At 37.8% G+C, this 21,596-nt stretch overlaps 2 protein-coding genes across 2 annotated transcripts; both read left to right on the top strand.

The window, feature by feature from the left end:
- The first annotated feature begins 2,074 nt into the window (after window positions 1–2,074).
- Window positions 2,075–10,527, top strand: LOC128317030 (CMRF35-like molecule 3). Its single transcript, XM_034300310.2, has 7 exons — window positions 2,075–2,288; window positions 3,025–3,348; window positions 3,565–3,663; window positions 3,738–3,788; window positions 6,039–6,143; window positions 7,919–7,965; window positions 9,317–10,527. Exons 1-7 carry the CDS (start codon window positions 2,249–2,251, stop codon window positions 9,713–9,715), a joined length of 1,065 nt encoding a protein of 354 aa, XP_034156201.2. The 5' UTR covers window positions 2,075–2,248; the 3' UTR covers window positions 9,716–10,527.
- Window positions 10,528–12,017: 1,490 nt separating this feature from the next.
- On the top strand, window positions 12,018–21,296 carry LOC113525650 (CMRF35-like molecule 1). Its single transcript, XM_053229903.1, has 8 exons — window positions 12,018–12,148; window positions 14,064–14,384; window positions 15,177–15,284; window positions 15,360–15,410; window positions 16,170–16,227; window positions 16,766–16,920; window positions 19,184–19,230; window positions 19,749–21,296. Exons 1-8 carry the CDS (start codon window positions 12,115–12,117, stop codon window positions 20,133–20,135), a joined length of 1,161 nt encoding a protein of 386 aa, XP_053085878.1. The 5' UTR covers window positions 12,018–12,114; the 3' UTR covers window positions 20,136–21,296.
- Window positions 21,297–21,596: the final 300 nt, after the last annotated feature.

Raw genomic sequence — 21,596 nt, 5'->3', positions numbered from 1 at the left:
GGTTCAAATGATATCTGGGATTTCTCGGATTTCTAAACTATAATGACTCTATGCGCAATATTCTTCTTAAACCAAGTTGATTTTAACTGCCAGCCACCCTGAGAAACAAACAAACTCAATAGGGAAGGTTTCAGGAAGTGTCTGGATCAGTTTCATATGGTCTGTAGGCACAATAATGAACACTGGTATGACTACTGCTGGTTAAAATGTGGTTAATGCTTACAATTTTTATCATAATGGTGTACTGAAAAAATAAGAGAGTATACCTTTTTATTTTCCTCATGTCATTCTCAAGTTCTAGTCTTAAAATTACCAAGCAAATCCAGTATTACACCTCAATATTACTCCTGAACTGACTTAGAATATAGCTTCAAAAATGCTAAAGGCGTCACTGTAAAATCTAATACAATTCTCACAATCAGCTGTGCTTATGCACAGTAAGCAGACATCAGGATAATATAAAGATTAAGATTGATTTAAAAAATAACAATTACATAACCAATTATCAGCCAACAAAAGCATTGATATTTCACCCAGTAGATTTCTGACTGACATGAAACTCCATAATCCGTTAACTAATCCCAATTCTGATATCGGGAATCTCGTAATATTTTGAATAAGTTATATAATATAAAATACATTGAAAAGCATTCATAGCACTCCCTTAACTTTAAGAAGGAAAGCCTCTGTAAAGCATACTGTAACGAAGCATTAAGCCACATTACCCAAGTACATAACTTTCAGTAATACTACTAATTATATTCATTAAAACAATTACACTCACAAGGTTAGAGTGCCACATCACCATCACATATCTATCATAGTCATATATCATAGTAATCTACCATAGTAATGTATCAATGTCTGGGAAGCATGCATAGTAGAAACGTTTTTCGCGCTAAGCGGAATCATTACAGTATTTCTAATAATCAAATATGATCAGAACACATCTCCATATCATACTCACAATCTGATGTCTAACCCCAGGCTTACAGAGATGTGAGTTAGAAAAGCCTCTCTCCATGACTAGTTCTGCCTCTGAGGGCCGGTGTGTATCGCAGTGCTGCAGGCCGCCTGGGCCTCACACATCCCTCTGCTCTCCCACACACACACACACACACACACACACACACACACACCCTCCTGCTCCTTGTGCCCGTCTCACTCACCTCCTTTACAGTGAAAACCCCATCTCTTTATACCTGTTACTTCCTCTCATCTCATGACCATATTTGATGTGGTTTCGAACAGTTCCACAGAATAAGGTAATGTCCAGGACAAACTTGGCGTATTGCAAAGTGTTTACTGGCTGCTGAATCATCACAGGGAAACCCTGAAGTCTCTATCCATGCAACAAGATCAATGTTCATGTCCTTCTTTTGCTCCTTCTAAAGGTACGGCTCAGGAACTAGCCATGTGGTTTCTTTGCGTCAAGGTCAGACCAGGGACAGCTGCACAGGAATCATGATAACGACAGGAGGAATAAGCTCCTCTCCATGGCCTAGGCCCTGGCTCTTCACCGGTCTCCTGGTTTTCCAACATATATGGAAAGTGCAATGGTTACTGAACTCAGAACTTTACAATATATGAGTACGAGAAGGTGTTTTTCTGAGAGAAGCATCATAAGCATCTACAATCCTGTCAAAGTCTTCCTCTTTCTGCCTCTCTTAAAGTACGTTTGTATTCTTTCTTGGAGAACACTGCAGTGTTCACCCATGGTTTGTTCCTCTTTCACAGCTTGTCCTCTAGAGGGCAGTAGGGGCCTTCTGTCACACACTATTAAACAGTGACAGGAAGCTGTTCGTCTAATGTGTGTGGTGAAACACTTCGCTTCACTAAACACTCCAGTTGATCCTGGAGTACATCTAGTTCACTCAAATAAAAATATGTAGAACACTGATATCAAAAGTTGTTACATTTACATGAGCAAAAACCTATTGTGTACTCTAACTCACAGACTGAGAAAAAAACAAGTGACATTACAGTTCACATTGCAGTGTGCAAGTCCACTGATTATTAGTTTAGCATTTGTACAGCAGCTGTGCTCAGCATTTCACACAAACACTTCCTGAGTGGTTTTCTTTCACCAGCTCAAAAGTGGAAGTGGACGCAGTGTTACTTTCTACTTCCACCCACAAACAGACACTTCACAGTCACAAAGGCAGAGACCGTGAGAGCGTGTAACATAACCAACAGAACATTTATTATTTTTATTTTCTGAAGTGATGTTTGTGAGTCTGGATTTAGAATGAAGATCTTCCTCATCTTCACCTTCTGCCTGATTATAGGTGAGTAAAAGCACTTCAGAATGAATCATCAGTATCAGTGTTCAGTGTCAGAGTCACACTGAAGCTTTGCACTGATGCACATTTAGCACAGAACTTTTATAGCTAGTTTCCAGTGTTCAGTAGTGAAGTTCTAAGGGGTGCTGAGACCTCCTGGTTATCTTCAAAAGCACACAGAGGAGGTTCCACTTCACTTACTGCATGAGGAAATGTACAAGTTCAAGTGACCTACACATGGGGACATTATCTCTACTTATTTTCACTGTAAAATTGACTTTGAAGCGTTTTTGTATCTGTATACTAGCTGAAAAACAGTCCTTAACTACACGTTATGTGTTTAAAGATCAGGGCTAATGCTTTATCAGTGCAGTCGCCCTGCAGCGTCACCTCTCTTGCTCCTGTGTTAAACACAAAATGCGAGTTTAGTATCTTCTATTGAGTATAGGCGAGAGCAGATAGCCCTGTTTTAGGACATGTATGATTTAGATTATTAGTGTTTGTTATTTAAGATATATCTGTATTGGTTATTGCAGATTATACCACATTAGATTCACATTTGTAGATACTTTTCAGACTTATTTTATTGAGTTGCATCTGTGTATATGTTTTGTACCTGGTTCTTCTCTTACACTTGTCACAATGTTTACACTTTAATATTCCTGGATACTGAGCTACATTTTGGTCTTATATGTTTCATCTTCCTGGATCATATTTCATTCCACTGTATTCTATTCTCCAGCTGATACTGATGCTGCAACTACAGTAACTGGATACAGAGGAAGATCAGTTCAGATTAAATGCCCCTACGAATCTGGATATGAAGAAAACAACAAGTATCTCTGCAGAGGTGAATGTTCCATTTGGCCTGGAAGCAAAGACATTCCTGTTGAATCTAGATCTGCTGCTAAAGACACCAGATTCTCTCTGTATGACAACACAACAGCCAAAGTCTTCACCGTCAACATCACTGATCTGAGACCAGAGGATGAAGGCACTTACTGGTGTGTGATACAGCGGACAGGGCCTAATATCTACAGAGAGATTCTACTGCTGGTGAAAACGGGTGAGTGTTACACAGAGGAGACTAAAAGAATCTCATATTAATCTGTTGATTATGAAAATATTGTGACTGAGGCAGATTATTAAATCACATGTACAATGTAGAATGGGCCTCATTTATCAAGTTTGTAAACTTAAAGATTTTTAAACGAGGCTCAATGCCTGGATCTATAATCTGACCTGCCTGGAATTTAAAAATGGACCGTTTCCATTCTTTCAGATGATCCCACCAGTACATCAGTCTCCCATCCCACACACACCACACACTCCGCTTCAACCCATGCCGCAGTGCATGCTGCGAGCACACATTCAACAACAGGTATGAACATTTCACCTGATCCCTAAATCACATTTCTCTCACATCATTCATCATGTCTCACTTTTTTATTTCAGCTAATCCACAAAAAGAAGCTAACCACTCAACCAACGCTCCCTCACCTCCGGGTATGTACAGTATCATATATGTTATTTGAGCCTTTATTTAAAGTTTTCTACATGAGCAAGAGAACACAGATCAAACCACAACAGGACAGATGACCTCAGTGATGGAGGTGTAAATGTTTTAAGCATGTTGCTATGTCCTGTGATTTAGCAATCAACAGGAAGTTATTTTTAACCCTTTGTCCACTATCATTTTTGTATTTTTTTAACCATTTTGGTGCAGTACCTTCTAATAGCCTGCCATACATGTTGTAGTTACAAAATACACTATATAGCCAAGAGTATGCAGACACCTGACCGTCACACCCATATGTGGTTCTTCCCCAAACTGGTGCCACAAATTCGGAAGCACACAATTGTATACAATGTTTTTGTAAGTTATAACATTACAATTTCCCTTCACTGGAACGAAGGGGCACAAACGTGTTCCAGCATGACAATGGCCCTGTGCACATTGTCATTATCACATGAAGACATGGTGTGTGAAGGTTGGAGTGGAAGAACTCGAGTGTCCTGCACAGAGCCCTGACCTCAACCCCACTGAAGACCTTTGGGATGAACTGGAACACCGACTGAACCCCAGACCTCCTCGACATCCCAACATCAGCACCTGACCTCACTAATGCTCTTGTAGCTGAATGAACACAAATCCCCACAGCCACGCTCCAACATCTAGTGGAAAGCTTCCCAGAAGAGTGGCTTATTATAACAGCAAAGGGGGAATAAATCTGGAATGGGATATTCAACAAGCACATGCTGTATGAATGTTATGGTCAGGTGTCCACAAACTTTTGGCCACATAGTGTACCTGTATTATTGGGCCCAAACTGTTGCTGCTCATTTTATGCCAAAAACACAAGATATGTTTTTCACAAGCCTTTTTGCACTAAATTATTCTCTGTGTAATATAATGTAGATTTTTGCCAAATAATAAAGATAAAAATATAAAAAGAATATCATTTTCCACAACTATATTGTGACATGCTCAGCATCTCTGGCCTGGTGTTCAGCGTGTTGCAGGAAGTTGAAACCACTTCAGCAATTCCGAGCTGCTTGCGAAACTTAAACCTGCAGCCACAATGGCATTCCTACCTATTCATGTGCTTCCACATATGTGGTATTTATTCAGTTTAAATCTACACCTGGTACAGCTGCACTTCCCTCAGCTTCCCTCAGCGTGGTTTGTCTGGACAGGTGTGATTTCTACATTTCCAGTTTTAATTTACAGTTTGAAAACATGCACCATAAACTCAGGGTGCTTTTACATGTGCAGAGTTTAGTCTGTTTGAATAGAACCCCGATGTTCTCCACCTCAGTGCGCTCCTGTACACTGCAAAAAAAAAAAAAAAACGCTGGTTGTTAGTTTAACCCAACTGCTGGGTTACACATATTGAGTAGTTTAGTTAGGTTATTTGTTCCATTACTGGGTTAATTTGGTAACAACGCAGCATGTTGGTTTAGATACTCTGATCTCATGACAGCGTTTTAAATTCTTACCAGCTTGTAACAGACAGGACTTGCTGATTTGAAATCCAGCCTGCTGCTTTCCTTAAAAATAAAGTTATATAGTGATATACATATATCCGGTGTGGTTGATTGTTTTCAGGTAATTAATATCCACCTCTTAATATTAATAAACTCATCCCAGTTAGTTACATAACATTAACGGACTTGAGATGTTCAGTCCACTTCTAAGCAAACTCTACAATGGTTTTAGTGCAGTGAGAAAACTCTGAATCAACTCCAGGAGGAAGTGAAGCAAACATGCCTTGTTTTGGGTTGCAGCATTTTTCCGTAGACGCAAGACGTTCAACTGAGGCATGATGTGCAAACTATGCCAAGGAACAGAGCTGTAGCACTGCAGAAATGCCATCTGTTAGGGAAAGTCTAACTGATGGAAAAAAGAGAAAAACACTCGCTGCAATGTGGTTTTTGGATCCAATACTCAATACCTTCTTAGTGATGAAATTTTCAGTTTTTCAGTTCAGTTTCATGGTTTTTTATTTTTTGGTACGAAAGAATGCAAATTTTAGTTCCTATATTGCCAAATATTCAAGTTTCAGCCACATCAAGACAGTCATCCACAGTCTGAAGACCACAACACCAACCACATCTTTTCCATCTTCAGTTTCACTTTACATGCACACACACAGCACACACAGAGTGTAATTGTTCAGGTAAAATCAGAACATCTAAATAATCAGAATATGGTTTAAATTTGACTTTTGCATTATGATCGTGTTTCCCTTCCAGAATTCCACACTTTGACGGTCATCATTGCTGTGTCTGTGGTTCTAGTGCTGCTTCTCATTGTCCTTTCATTCGCTTTTGCCGTACAGAGGAAAAAGAGGACCCGAGGTACCGCAAAACAGACAAACACATTTTTACTTTCATTCACACAACCGTTTAATGCGTTATTAAATTAAAAGTTAACTCTTAAAAGGTGAAGAGCGAGATGAATGAACTGCAGAAAACTTGATGTAAAAAAAAAAATCAAGGTGGCGTAATTGATTGACGTGGAGTAATTCCAAAATTATTGATGTAATATACAAAATATACAAAAAAAATACACACTGCCTTTAGAAATTTAACATCCGTGAGACCTAGTACACATCATGTGACCTTTAAACTAGACTAAATGATTTTAGCCCTGATTTCCCCGTGATTGAGGAGTTTGGTGGATCAGTGAAACCCCCACTGAGCAACCACACGCTGCACATTCCTGTGGTGACCGCTCGTGTAGTGTGAAAGGTTCAGGTTAAAGGAATCCTAACTCCAGTGTTTTCAGCTGATCTTCACTTATGAACCAACAAATTATTAGCAATACCTGATTACTCATGAGTCTCACTTTTTAAAGACATTTTAAATTCGGCAAACTAGGGAAATAAACAAGCAATAAAGTTGTTAGCTAGTTAAGTAAACTAAGCTAGCTGCTCAGCTAACTTGGACCCACATTTGAAAGATTTAAATCACTCCTGATGCTACTCATGATATTAAACAGAAGCTAGCTGTAAGCTTACAAGGTGTATATCTACCCAGTAAAACCTTTTTTTTTTTTAAATGATACTTGGCTGGGGGTATGGTAGCTTAGTGGTTAGCACATTTGCTGCGCACCTCCGGGGTCGGGGGTTTGAATCCCGCCTCTGCCCTGTGTGCACGGAGCTTGCGTGTTCTCCCTGTGCTTCAGGGATTTCCTCTGGGTACTCTGGTTTCCTCCTCCAGTTGAAAGACAAGCATTGTAGGCTGATTGATATTTCCAAATTGTCCATATTGTGTGATTGTGCCCTGTGATTGGTTGGCACCCCTTCTGGGGTGACCCCCCCACCTTGTGGCCCGAGTCCCCTGCGATAGGCTCAGGGGCTCCCCATGACCCTGTGTAGGATAAGCAGTACGGAGGGTGGATGGATGATAGTTGGCTAGCTAGCTAATATGCTAATTAGGCTAGTGAAAAGTGAATCTTATGATTCCTGACAGAGTGAGGGAGTGAAACTGCACACACTCATATTCCAAACAGTTGACTCCTTGAAATGGAGCGCGTTCATTGGACAATCAGTGAGGAGAACGGTGACGTCATTTTGTGGCCGTTAACGAGTGCAGATTTTTATTTCAATCTTATTGGTTTATTTTCTTTATAGGTGCAGTTACTGGTGTTTATTAATATTATTAATAAAATTGACAATTATAGATTAATCATTAAAAAATAATTTTAATAAATAAATTTGATGTTTTACATGTTTATCCTGTTTCTAATTAATTAGTATTGCATGCAAGGTTTTATTTTTCTCTAAATAACATTTAAATTTTTAGAAGATACATTCTAAAATGTTGGAATTTTGCTGAAATTTTAAATAATTTAACACCATTAATCAGGTCATTTATTCATACTCAGACTAGTATAAATATTTGAGTGCAGCTGGTTGAGTGTTGTACATTAACAACTAATTAATCATGTTAATGAGGTCCCTAGTAACAGAACAAAAAGTCCCCCTAGTGGACAGAAATGTACATGCATGTGATATAGAAAGACAAAGACAAGGACCATTTACAAACTGTATTTATTCATTTGTTTTTATATATTTCATATTATAATGTGTATTCTTAAATGGTTAAATGTATTTTGCCCCCACTCTCAGCCTTATCTCCAGCCCAATCTCCACAAAGCTCCTCAGACCTTCATGTGGTGAGTTGTGTTTTTCCAAAACCTTCTTTGCTTTCAACAAAACCACAAAAACAATGTTGCAGTCACATCTGATGTACTGCACTAAACCAAACATTTACATTAGTTGACTTTCTATTGAAATTTGTATATAATCTGCAAGGTGGCTATGTTTTAGGTGAGTACTTGGCTGTGACCCCCACACACACACGCACACACACACACGCATGTGATTTGAATCCAGGCCTCACTATACAGGAGACCTGAGCAAACTTAGTGAGCCACAGCCTAGGTTAGAAAGCGAGAATGTTAGCAGTGTGCCACAAAGAGCACTGAAATCTAAAAGGGAGCTAGGCTTAAGAGGCATGAGGCCTGATCTTCACCCTCCAGCAAACCAAAACACACAAACCCAGAGGAGCTAATGACTGCTCAGTACAGAGAGCTAACCAGGAAACAAAAGTTTTGTTTTTTTTCCCCCTCCACAAGAGAAGGAATCCAAATGACTGAGAGAATGGCTAGTTTGACAAGGCAAGGCCAACCCAGCACAGAGGAAAGGCTAGAGTACAGCTCTAGTTTTCAAAATGCCAGTACCAGCCTAATCTTGCTCTCATGAAGTAACCACAAGACAGCATTTTAGCAACCTGTCAGCAGCCCTTAAATAGGCCAGTCACACGTGGCGCGGTTTACCCCTAACGACCAAGAGGCAGCTCTCTGTCTCCCCCTGGTGGCAGACTGGGGCCATGGTGGCCTGCCCCTTACATACATAAATTATACAGTACACATATCATCAACTAGGTTTATTTTATTCTTAGTTTTGAAACAGAGGTGCAGTATGCAGTAATACAGTACAAATATTATGCTGTTACAAATTTAAAGTTATTAAATTCAGCTTTTCTTGAGCATGTCCAGAAATATTTTTAATTATGAAAGCAATGAACATACACATAATATTAACCATTAAATCATCCATTAAATCTGCCAAATGCCATTAATATAAATATAAATCAGTTTCATTGAGCACAAATCTATTAATAAGCATCATTATTTATTTATTTATTTATTTGTTTGTTTGTTTGTTTGTTTGTTTGTTTAATTAATTTATGTGACAAGTCTCATCTTATGTTAATGTTTCTGCCTGGCTGAAACATTCTTCTCTACCTGAGAATGCTGACAAAACAAATGATTAAATATTATAGAGATGCATATTCAAAACTGATGGCTTAAATTAAAAATATATACAAGGCTTAGACTGTATTTAAGACTTTAATCTGTTTTAATTAAAACTATTTAAGAGCTTAATTTTCACATGAATGCATTTTTATGTTTTTTAATACACAACTTGAACACAGTTGTTTCTTTTCCTTCTTGTGCTCAGGTTCCATGTCCTATCTATGATTATGAAGAGATTAAAGACAGCAAATGTCTCGCTAACACACTTTACTCCACTGCTATGATACCCTCAGACCCCTATGATCTTTACTCCAACATTGGATTACCCACAGATCCAAATGATTCTTCACAAATTGTTTATGCTTCAGTACAACGCCCATCAGATTCTCCTGATCAGGACATCTACTCCACAGCTCAGTTACCCACAATTCTCTCTGACTCATCAGCCAGTGCTGCTCAGCCGTTGGTTGTGAAATCTGAAATCTGTGAAAGCCCAACGTACGCAGCAGTGAGTATTGACTCCGGTTCTAATGGTGCAGCTGTAACAGTGATCTTCGAGAACGAGAACAGCTCATGTGACTATGCTATTGTTAACGTTACTTAATGTGGCTAGTTTTCGTACATCATAGTGCTAATCATTCTGAGTTATTTGTAATTCGTAGCACCCGTTATATTACCTTAAACCACAGTGCTGTTTAGTTCTCAAATCTGATTAGTCTGAAGGTGTTGATTAATTTTCTATAACAGCAGTCCTGACAATAGTGCAACAGATAAAAAAGTATGTCATTTTGTATTTTAATATATTAAAAAAGTGTAATTGTTGGCAAATAGCTGTGTTATGAGAGGAATACAACTCCTGGGGCATGCTGTTATGTAAAAATAATCAACTTTGGGGTGGTAACAGTAACTCCTCTTCATCACACTACTCTGTCACTCTGTCACTCAGTAGTTTAATATAACAGCAACACACACTGTGTTTATTACTTACTTGTTGTATAATCCTCCTGTTTACTGTATGTGCTATATTAAGGCGCAGCATTATATTCCTAGTTTCAGTGTATTTATAAAATCTGGGTTCAGTATGTTTATTTATTTCTCATTAAGGTTTATGTAGCTTTTAATAGTAAAATGTGTGGCATGTATACTCTTCTTTTTGAACCTTGTGTATATCTGTGTGTATGGCTTCTTTCACTTTTGTTGAGCAATATTATATATAGATCAAATATTATAAATCGGGATATTTCTGTCAGGAAGCAGAAAAACTTATTTATGATCATTATTATTTCTGTATTTGCTTTTGTTGCAACTGAACCAGAATAAATCTTTGCTGTGGTAGATATGATTAGGAAATGTGTATACACTTCTGAACATTTTTTGTTTTCAATCAATAAAGTAAGATTTGCTATTTTAACATAATATCAGACTGTGATAAAAGGTGTGTTTCCTTTCATTATAGTATGATGCTATGGGTGCTCTCATAAAAAAGTGCAGCTTTGGGGGGAGTTTATAAAAATGCTGTGGTTCACATCTCATTGCTTCCAGGCTGTCTTCACTTGGAGTCAATTGGAAAGTAAAAGAAAGCTCACTACCTGACAGGCTGATTTAATGGCCAAATTCACATAACATGTTTGCAGTGTCGAATAAATTCATTCTGTTATAATGTGATCATATGTGAGGTAACTTTGGGATTCGGTCATCGCAAAAATTTATGGCAAACCAACCTAAAAAATAATTGATCATTTTAACACCTTCAGATATCAATCCTGTTCCTATATCCACAACTACGGTGTTTAAACAGTATCTTTAATGGATAGCAGTAGGCCTCTGATCTGAGCGTGTGTCCATGAGACTCGACTATCATGTCCAAAACTATCAATCATCTCATCAAAAATGCCCTTTTATTTATCACCAGATAACATAAGAAACATTTTTGGGGGAGACATTAAGTTCAATTCCTGAAGATAATTTGTGGCGCTGTAACGTAAATTGGAATTTTGGCATCTTTCCCTTTGACTAGCATGTGTATAGGTCGGGTTGAAAATTGTACTGCTGCCAGCCACTAGAGGGCCTCAGAGACATTTTGGCTTCACTTTTGACTCCCTGTTATAATGTCCACTCATATACTGTACAGTCACTGACTAGAACAAAGTCCTGTATTTAAAACACATTTTCTCCTGTCACTCACATTATCCTTTAGATAGCAGCAGCAACTTAGAAAAACTCATAATGAATGGCATCACACTGTCAGTACTGTCACAGTTAACATAGGAATGAAAGACGTGACTTCCAAGGAGCAGAAGATCTTTACTGAGCACATGAATATGTGAAGGTGTTTTCTTAGAGTAGCACCATAATTATCTACAATCCAGTCAAATTATTCCCCTGTCTGCCTCTCATTAGTTATGTTTGTATTCTTGCATGAAGAGCACAGCAGTCTTCTCTCATGATTTGTTCCTGTACACACTTTGTGCTCTAGAGGTCAGTAGAGGCCTTCAGTCTCAGACCATTAAACACTGACAGTGGTGTTGATCTAAGTTGGAAGATGTTGATCTAAGGTTTAGGGTGATATACATCTTCTCACTAACATTCCAGTAAACCCTGGAGTATATGTAGTTATATAAACATAGATCCTCAATGCAGAACAATAATATTAAAAGCTGGTACACTTTTTAACCAGAAAAAATATTTTATATGCTCTGTAACTCACCAAAAGCTGCAAAAACCAGTGACATTACAGCTTACCTTGCAGGACACATGCCGCTTTAGTGTCAGAAATATGCAAGCATTTTTTCAAGCAATTTGCAAGCGTTTCACACATACACTTCCTGAGGAGTTTGCACCTTGTTTCTCCCGCCAGCTCGAAAGTGGAAGTGGACATGATGTTGCTCTGCTTACACCAGACATAAAGTCACTGCACATTCACAGAGGCAGAGACAGTGAGGGTGTGTAAGATAACTTACAGAACATTTTTATTACTATTTTCTGAAGTGGAGAGTCTGGAGCATGAAGATCCTCCTCACCTTCTGCCTGATTATAGGTAAGTAAATGATAATAAAATAATAATATTATGACATCAGGGGCCTCGTCCACATTTAGCCAAAATAAGGACCTACTCTAAAGACTGTGTGTATCTGTGTGGACAGGGAATTTCTTTGATTAACTAATCACCAAGATGAAGCAATATTAGGGCTAGTTCTTTATCAATGCAGTCAGCCTGCAATCTCTTGTCGGTTTTGTTAAACACAAATTAGAAGTTTTTGATGAGTGATTTTGAATCACTGTCCATGTCAAGTTTCAAGAGGGAAGATTTCTGCACTATGGCTTTGATATACAGCAAAATAACAGAAGCAAAAAGGAAAGTTGCTGTTTGCTTGCTGACACATCTTTTAAAAAGATGAAAAAAATGCACAAATGTCAGTGCTATAGTGTATTCATGGCCTTGGTGACCGACCATTCTCTGTTAGCAAGGACATTAACAATCTTACAGTATAATAGAGCCTTGTTACACAGTACCTAGTAGTCACTATTTTCCATATACATGTATACATAAACAGAAATGCATAATCTTGTTGCACCCAAAGTTGTCTGTTCTCTGTCTTCAGCACAGTGTGTGCTGAATTTTGCATTTTTCTTTTTCATTGTTAACCTAAAAAAAGTATTGATGTAACATGCTGAGAGGCGAGGCAAGATGCAGGAGTGTATATGAAAGCATGTGGTTTATTATGGCAAATCCAAGAATGATTTGTTGCAGGGCTTGCAGGTGATGAGGCGGCTTTGGGAGTGATGAGAGATGTAATTTCCTCACTCTGATAATTTTGCCACTTTTCTTCACTCACTAGCAGCATCTCGTGCCTCACAAACCGTGTTGCTGCATCCTTAGAAGTTGAGGTCTTATGTAAATGCAGTGTGACCTTTATCCATAAATTGTAATCAAAGTCTGTAGCATGGGTCAGAACACAGGCAGGCAAAAACAAGCAGGGATAATCCATAAGAGCAAACTGGAAACAAGAGCGAGAGTCAACACCAGAAAACATGAACATGGAAACTTGGAGCTAAATAAAGCGAAGAGCTGCAGCACGTGCTAAGAGGGAGAATTACATTGTAAAATATACAATACAAAAGGTGAGAAAGGTAAAGAGGGCTTATGGAGTGGATAATGTCTGTACACCAGAAATACTGTACATGTGAAATACTTGTTTCTCTGTGCAAAGGCTGAGAAAAAGAAAGAAAAAATAACTAAATTTTCCGATGCCAGTTCAGGTGTTTTGTGTGGTTGTTGAGTATTTGGTATTTGGAAATGTTGCTGAAACCCGTTAACACTGGTTAATGATTTCCCTCGAACACAGTTGAACAAAGCTACCCCTATAATCACTCAAAGAAGGCTGCTAGACTGTACGCTGGATAACTGTACGATGTCGATTCCCAATTGCCTGTTACAGGGTTACTAGATAGTAGTCTATAGCATGAGTGTGATAAACTCTAGACTTAATTTTATTTGAGGCTAAGTCATTATTAATGTTCTGCTCCACCAAAATCTATGGTCATAAGCTGCTGCTGGTTTTGATCCCCTTATAGACTTGATATTATCTTACGTTATATTATTATCAAATTATATTATTATCATGCTCCTTGTATGCATTGGCATCGGTGGCCATTCACTGGTTAAAAAAAGATCTTAGTGAAGGAAATGGATGAACTGTACAATAAAATAGTATCTGCCTATCATACTCCTGCTATGTGGACTGCTAGTTAGCTTGCTAGTTTATTACGTCTGCAGAAATTAGATTACTGCATAAAAAAAAAAAAACAATGACAAGAACTCAAGTAAGGGCCAGATTGATTCACTTGTCAACTGAATTGTAAATATCCACGTATAAATCACATGCGGTATAAACATGTCTCATCTAGTCCCTTTTGTTGTGCATTATTCCATGCAATTATTTTCTTTCCAGTTGGTACTGATGCTGTAACTACAGTAACTGGACACAGAGGAAGATCAGTTCAGATTAAATGCCCCTACAAATCTGGATATGAAGATTACAAAAAGTATCTCTGCAGAGGTAAATGTCCCACTGTGGGGTATAAAGACATTCCTGTTCGCTCTGGATCTGCTGCTAAAGACACCAGATTCTCTCTGTATGACGACACAACAGCCAAAGTCTTCACCGTCAACATCACTGATCTGAGACCAGAGGATGAAGGCACTTACTGGTGTGCGATACAGCGGACATGGCTTGATATTTACAGAGAGATTCTATTGAAGGTGAAAACGGGTGAGTTACACAGAGGAGATAAATCTAGATAAAGAAAAATCTCACTCATAAATTCATTGAGTGAGAAAGATTACTAAAGCACCATGTACAGTATAGAATGGGCCTCGTTTATCAAGTTGGATAAGAACAAATTTATTCGTAAAAATTTTCACAGCACAACTTACACAGGAAATGTGACATTCATTAAGATCCAGTTAGTTGTGAAAACATTCATATCCTACATTTCACTCCTGAGGTTGTGTAAATTTATGCATAAGGAACCTCACTAATGTAAATCTTGACGGATTGGCTTCAAATACTATAAGTGGCAATGAGTTATATAAATGCAAGTTTAAATCACTCATTTATTTTAATTACAGACCTATTTAATAAATATTTTATGAAAATCAATTGCTTCATGTTAATTATTTCAATGAAAGTCCATCCATAAATTAAGATAAATAAGATTAGGGGTTGAATTAGAACAAGGTAATGGTGACCTATAATAGAGGAACAGCTAGTGTGTGTCTGTAGCAGCTGACATGCTGCAGTGGCTGAGCTGCATTACTGTAAGATTTAGTGTATACTGTGCTTAGTAGGTGCTCTTTTAACATTTAGTAGTCATTTTGTCATTTTCAGCTGTCTGAAAAACTTGGACATTTATCAGTATACACACTTACATATGAAGAAATTTCCATTTCCTTGTTGCCATGAAAACACTGCTAAACGAGGCTCATGGATCTTGAATCTAGAAAATGTGAACCTTTGAGAATTTAAAAAGATTGTAGCATGATCCTGTTTCCATTCTCTCAGATGATCCTGTCATCAGTACTGTCTCACACTCCACACACACCACACACTCTGCTTCAGCCCACTTCATGAGTCCATCAGTGCATGCTGAGAGCGCATATTCAACAGCAGGTACGAACTTTTTGCCTGATCTCTTCTTTATTACATTTTTTCTTCATGTCGTTCATTGTGTCTGATTTTTTTTAGGTACTCCACTAAATAGTTCTAACCACCCAATTAGTGTTCCTTCATCCCCGGGTAAGTAAAATATCACGTGTTATTTGAGCCGTTATTAAGATTCTTCTACATGAGAAAGAGAACACACACCCAACCACCACAGGCAGACAATATCAGCTATGGTTGTGTAAATGTTTTAACCACATTGCCTTTTGGTTTAGTGGGTGACAGGAAATTTCTTCAACCAGGCAAGCACTATCTCTTAGGCTTGAGCGTTTTTGTATTTCCTGTAAACCACTGCATTATAGTAGCTTCTAATAGCCTGCAATACATGTTGTAGTCACAAAAAACCTGCAATACTGGGAGCAAACTGTTGCTGCTCAATTTATGCCAAAAACAAACAGACAAGCCTTTCTGCAGAATATTGTTCTATATGTCATATATTGCAGATTTTTGCCAAAGGATAAAGGTGCAGAATATCATTTTCCACAACTGTATTGTGACTGTACATGCTCTGGCCTGGTGCTCAGTCTGTTGGAGGAAGTTGAAACCACTTCAGCAATACCGAGCTGCTTGCGAAACCTAAAGCTTCAGCCACAATATCATTCTATCTATTAATGTGCTTCCACACATGTGGCATTTATTCCATTTATATCTATGCCCGGTGTGGTTACCCGCTCAGTGTGGTTTCTCTGAGCACGTGTGATTTCTACATTTCCAGTTATGAACTGTGGTCTGAAAATATGCACCATAAACTCAGTGTGCTTTTACACATGCAGTGTTTAGTCTGTTTGAGTGGAACCCTGTTGTTCTCCACCTCAATGTGGTTCTTGAATGCAGTGAGGAAGAGAATCCACTCTGAATCATCTCAACTGCAACTGGAACTAAGACATGCCAGGTGTTTTGGGTTACAGCATTTATGGTACACGTGAGGTTGCTAAACTAAGCCGTGAGGTGCAAACTGAGCTAAAGTGCAGAGCATTAGTGCTGCAAAAATGCAGTCAGTTCTGGAGATTCCTTCCGATGAACAAAAAGAGAAAATTAAAGCAGCACACAAGATGTTTTAGCCTAGTTATTTTTTAGCATTGGCTCCATGTTCTCTATGCCCCTTTTTCTTGGTAAAGGTTTGTTTACCTTTTCCAGTCAATTCATTTCTGACCAGTGAATGAAAGAGATTTACAAGGCCATTTTCAGCTCTATGTGCGCCTCAGCCAATGTTTTTTTTGGTTCCTTTAGGTGTGAAAACATGCAAACTCACATCGAGTTTCTATATGAACAAATATTCCAGCCACATCAGGACAGTCATCAACATTCTGACCACCAACCACATCCTCTACATCTTCAATTTCACTTTACTTACACACGCAACACAGATTACAACCTAATCTACGCTGTGTTTAATTATTCAGACAAAGTCTGAACGTCTGAATGATTAGAACATGGTTTAAATGTGACTTTCACATTATGACTCTGCTTCCCTTCCCAGAATTTCCAACTTTCATGGTCATCATTGTTGTGTCTGTGGTTCTAGTGCTACTTCTCATTGCGCTTTCATTTGCTGTAACTCTACAGAGGAAAAAGAAGACCCAAGGTACCACATACACACAAACTCAAATATTTAATTCACACAACTGTTTAATATGTTACTAAATAAAGGTTAAAAGGTAGAGCAGTGAGGGTATGTGTAAAAAAAAAACCCCAACCTTATAACTGAAATCCAGAACACTTTACAACGTCAAAAATCGAGGTGGTGAAAGACACATGAAGTAATAGCATAGGGAAATTCCAAAATTATTGGTGCAATATACAAAAGTACTTCACAGTCTGTAAAGTTTAACGTCAGTGAGACATTATGCATAACACGTGACCTTTAAAGTTAAATGCAGACTATGTAGTTTTAGTCTCATTCTGCCAAAATTTGGGGACCTGCGACTATAGCACTTCCCTCAGCCTGGCAACAACACGGTGCTCATTCCCATGGCAACTGCTCCTGTAGTCCTGTAGTGCTTCAGTGACGTGATTTTCTCAGTGCATGTGATCTGGCAAAAGTATCATATCATGATTTTTACAGACTGAATCATGATCCACAGTTTAATCATGCTGATGATGATTGTAGCACTACAAGGAAACATAACCTCAAATAAAAAGAATAATAGAGACCACTTAGGCCGAAATCCCTTTTCAAACCAATTTTAATAAAGTGCACTTCACAGCAAAATGTAAACAGTTATTTTTAAAAATGAAAAAAATCAAGCACGGATAGCATATTTTAAAAATGTCAGATAAAAAACTATGTCACTTCTACTAATGTCTTCAGTATTTAAAAAAAGTACAATGAATGGAAAGGTGATTGACAGGTGAGTGAGTATTTAAATATATTTAAATACTGAATACATTAGCTGAGTTGGTTTGACAATTATATTGAGCATTTTTAATGATAATTTGATGAGTGTAATGATAAGTGTTTCACGTTTCATTGTTTCGGTGTTTATTGAGGATGAGGAATGGCTGTAACAGGACTTGTAGAAATCAAGTCAGTGAAGTCTTTCCAGTGCTTACTGTTTTTTTTTTTCATAAGTGTCTCTCTCTCCATGTTATCTGGATTTCAGCACACTCTTTGGGGTGCTTTCCTTGTGGTTAAACAAGTTTGTCATGTTTCATGTCATGTCATGTGCTGGTCTTGCCTAATTGTGAGCAATGCTGCTATGTTGCCAAACAAAATGGGTAGAACATGGAAGCTAAGGAACCGCCTACTCTTGGTTATTATTGGTTTGTTTGTGTGTCTGTTAGAGAGAGCAGGAGCTGGACGAGTGAATAGAGTTAACTCTGGTTTATGAAACAAATTGGGATGCCAAGTCTGAATGTTTTCACTGCATCTAACTAATTGTGTTCAGTATCCTAGTTTTACATGATCTCTGTGCAAAAACAGATCGTGATGTAAAATGGTCATCACCACCCGCTAATCACATGGAGAGTGTTTTTCAGGAGAAATGTTCAGAAATTGTCTTGGTTTTATTATACATTACTGAGAAAATCTGGAATTATGGATGTTACTATTTTGTCATAAGTGAAAAAGAATAAATAAGCATGTGGCTTACTTCTGGTTAATTAAATAGAAATTTCATATAAGGTAAAATTTATTAGTTGAAAATCATTTTAAGGGACCATTTAAAAGTGATTTTTTTCCCCCTGTGAAAATTGGAAATTTTTTTCCTAGGAATTAGCATAAAGAAATTCCTATCTCCAATGTTTTCAACTGATCTTTGCTTATGTGCCAACGAATGACTGACATAACCTGATTACTCATGATTCTTGCTTTTTAAAGACATTTTAATCTCATATTAAATCAGTTAACTTGGGAAATAAACATGGTACCTAAAGTTGTTAGCTAGTAATGTGCTAATATACTAATATGCTCAACTAACATATTACTGATAATATTAATCAGAAGTTAGCTGTGAACCTAAAAACTGTCTGTCTACTCAGTACAGTCTTTAAACCTGACAATTAGCTATTCGAATTGGAGCGCTTTCATTGTTAACGAGTGCAGAGTTTATTTTAAAAATATTGTCTTATTTTCTTATATATAAAAAAAACAAAAATTTTATATGAATTTGAGTGTAGTTTTGTGTTCTATATTAATTTATTAATTCATGAGTCTCCAGTGCGAATCGCAGTGACAGAACAATATTGCGCCCCTAGTGGACAGAAATGGATATGCATGAATTATACAGTCAGGAACATATTTATCTACAATCAATACTCTGCTTATATACATTAAAATAAATAGCTTTCATAATATGATGTGCCATTAAAAAAAAAATCACTAAAATGTATTTCCCTCCACTCTCCAGCCTCATCTCCAGCCCATTCTCCACAATGCTCCTCAAACAATCGTGTGGTGAGTTGTGCTTTTCAAAATCAGCTCAGTATTGGAACTGATGCTCTCACTGACGCAGTGGTCTACACTGAACCCTCTTAGCACTGAAAGATTTTAACAAAACCAAACGAACACCAGTGTAGCTGTCACTTCCGATGTATTACATAATCATCAGAATTACTCAGATGGGCATATTAGAATAAATCCTATTAATATCCAGCATAATGCCATGTCCTCTCATGTGGCAATGCTTATATCAGTTCTTCAGTTTTTCTTCTTTTCTGAATTAACTGGTGAGAATGATCACAAAAATAGTAATTAATTATTACACACACACACACACACACACAAAACTATTACATATACACACTTAATATGCAAATTAAAACAGATATATCACTTGGACTGTATTTAAGACTTACTTTGCTTAGGATTTTTTAAGACCTTAGTTTTCACAAAATGAATGCATTTTTATACTTTTTAATATGGCACCTTGATCACAGTTGTCAGACTCCATGTTTTTTTTTTCTTGCTCTCAGATTTCACCTCCAGAAAGCAGATGCCTTTCTAACACACTTTATTCCACTGCTCAATTACCCACAATCCCCCCTGACTTTTCCCAGTCTATTTACTCCAACACTGGATTACCCACAGATCCAAATGATTCTTCACAAAGCATTTATGCTTCAGTACAACGCCTATCAGATTCTCCTGATCAGGACATCTACTCCACAGCTCAGTTACCCACAATTCTCTCTGACTCATCAGCCAGTGCTGCTCAGCCGTTGGTTGTGAAATCTGAAATCTGTGAAAGCCCAACGTATGCAGCAGTGAGTATTGACTCCGGTTCTAATGGTGCAGCTGTAACAGTGATCTTCAAGAACGAGAACAGCTCATGTGACTATGCTATTGTTAACGTTACTTAATGTGGCTAGTTTTCGTACATCATAGTGCTAATCATTCTGAGTTATTTGTAATTCGTAGCACCCGTTATATTACCTTAAACCACAGTGCTGTTTAGTTCTCAAATCTGATTAGTCTGAAGGTGTTGATTAATTTTCTATAACAGCAGTCCTGACAATAGTGCAACAGTGTTTATTGGTGTTTATTATTATCTTTCTACGTTTGATAAGGAAGATCAATGTAATTTATGAAAGTATTTTCATTTTTAAAAGTAAATATTAATTCAGGTATTAGTGCATGATTATTCATGGACTGTTATTGTAAAGTGTTACTCGTCTTTGTCAGCAGGTAAGTGCTGGTAGAAAGGAACCAGTTTCTGAATTATTGAACATTTCAAACATTTATTGATCAGTTTAGTCAATAAGTAACGCACCACCATAACTTACCATCTGGTAATTTGATCAGCTCAGACTGTGTTTCAGCTGGTTGTAGCCACTCAGACTCCAAGTAACCCTTGCTGCAGAACCCAAAGTCCATAGGATTCATTCGGACCGGATCCAGCTCCTCCTACCTGGGCAGAGTCAAATTAAAGTCCAGGGGTGAACACAACTCAGAGTGTTTCAGGCTGGATAGGCTTGTTTTTTATTCCTGTTGTAGAATGCTGTATTAGTTAGTGGTTAGGGTTATAGGAGGAGTTGGATCAGGTCCAGTTCCACCCCTGGACTTTCAGTTCTGCAGTAAGAACTATCTCAGTCAGTAAGTCTTCCTTTGAAAACATCAAAATATGTCAATTCCAACAATCCTGTGGACAGAAACTTCACAGAAGCTCATCATATCTCATTTGATAGATAGGCTATGTTTTGACCAGAAAAGACCAACTCGATTTGTAAAAAGAACCAGAGCAACAGGTCTGATTAGAAGATTATTTCACAGTTTTTTTATTTTGCATTTTGTTAAATATTTTCAGATTTGTTTGTCTGTGAGGTTTTTCTTCTCTCTCTCTTTGTCTCTGTATACAATAATGAAGTGCTCTTTCAATTCATTTCAGTATGATAAACCTTCTCTATACACAACAATAAATGTCTTTTTTAAAGGTTTGTGTTTCATTATAAATACGTAACTCACATATCTGCTTTGGGTGTGCTGATACAATTACTGAATGTGAACGTTTCAGTTGCTCTATGTGTTGCACCCCACTCCTATGCCCTTGTGTTACAGATGTGTTCCTTGTTTTCCTGTAGCTAATTTCTGCCTTTGTTTTTTCTGCTCTGAACTCTAAAGAGTCCTGCTCTGAAGTCTAAAAATGAGTTTTAGAGACCATATCCCCCAACACACACACACACACCCTCAACCTCATCACTACATTCCCTCCACTGGCTTCCTGTAGCTGCTGCATCAGATTTAAAACACTGATGCATAACTACAAAGCCAATAATGGACCAGCACCCACCAACCTTAAAGCACTTATCACCCTCTACACTGCA

The sequence above is a fragment of the Pangasianodon hypophthalmus genome, chromosome 26, assembly GCF_027358585.1.
Source record: "Pangasianodon hypophthalmus isolate fPanHyp1 chromosome 26, fPanHyp1.pri, whole genome shotgun sequence".
Lineage (NCBI taxonomy): Eukaryota > Metazoa > Chordata > Actinopteri > Siluriformes > Pangasiidae > Pangasianodon > Pangasianodon hypophthalmus.
This window is presented reverse-complemented; position numbering and strand designations above follow the sequence as displayed.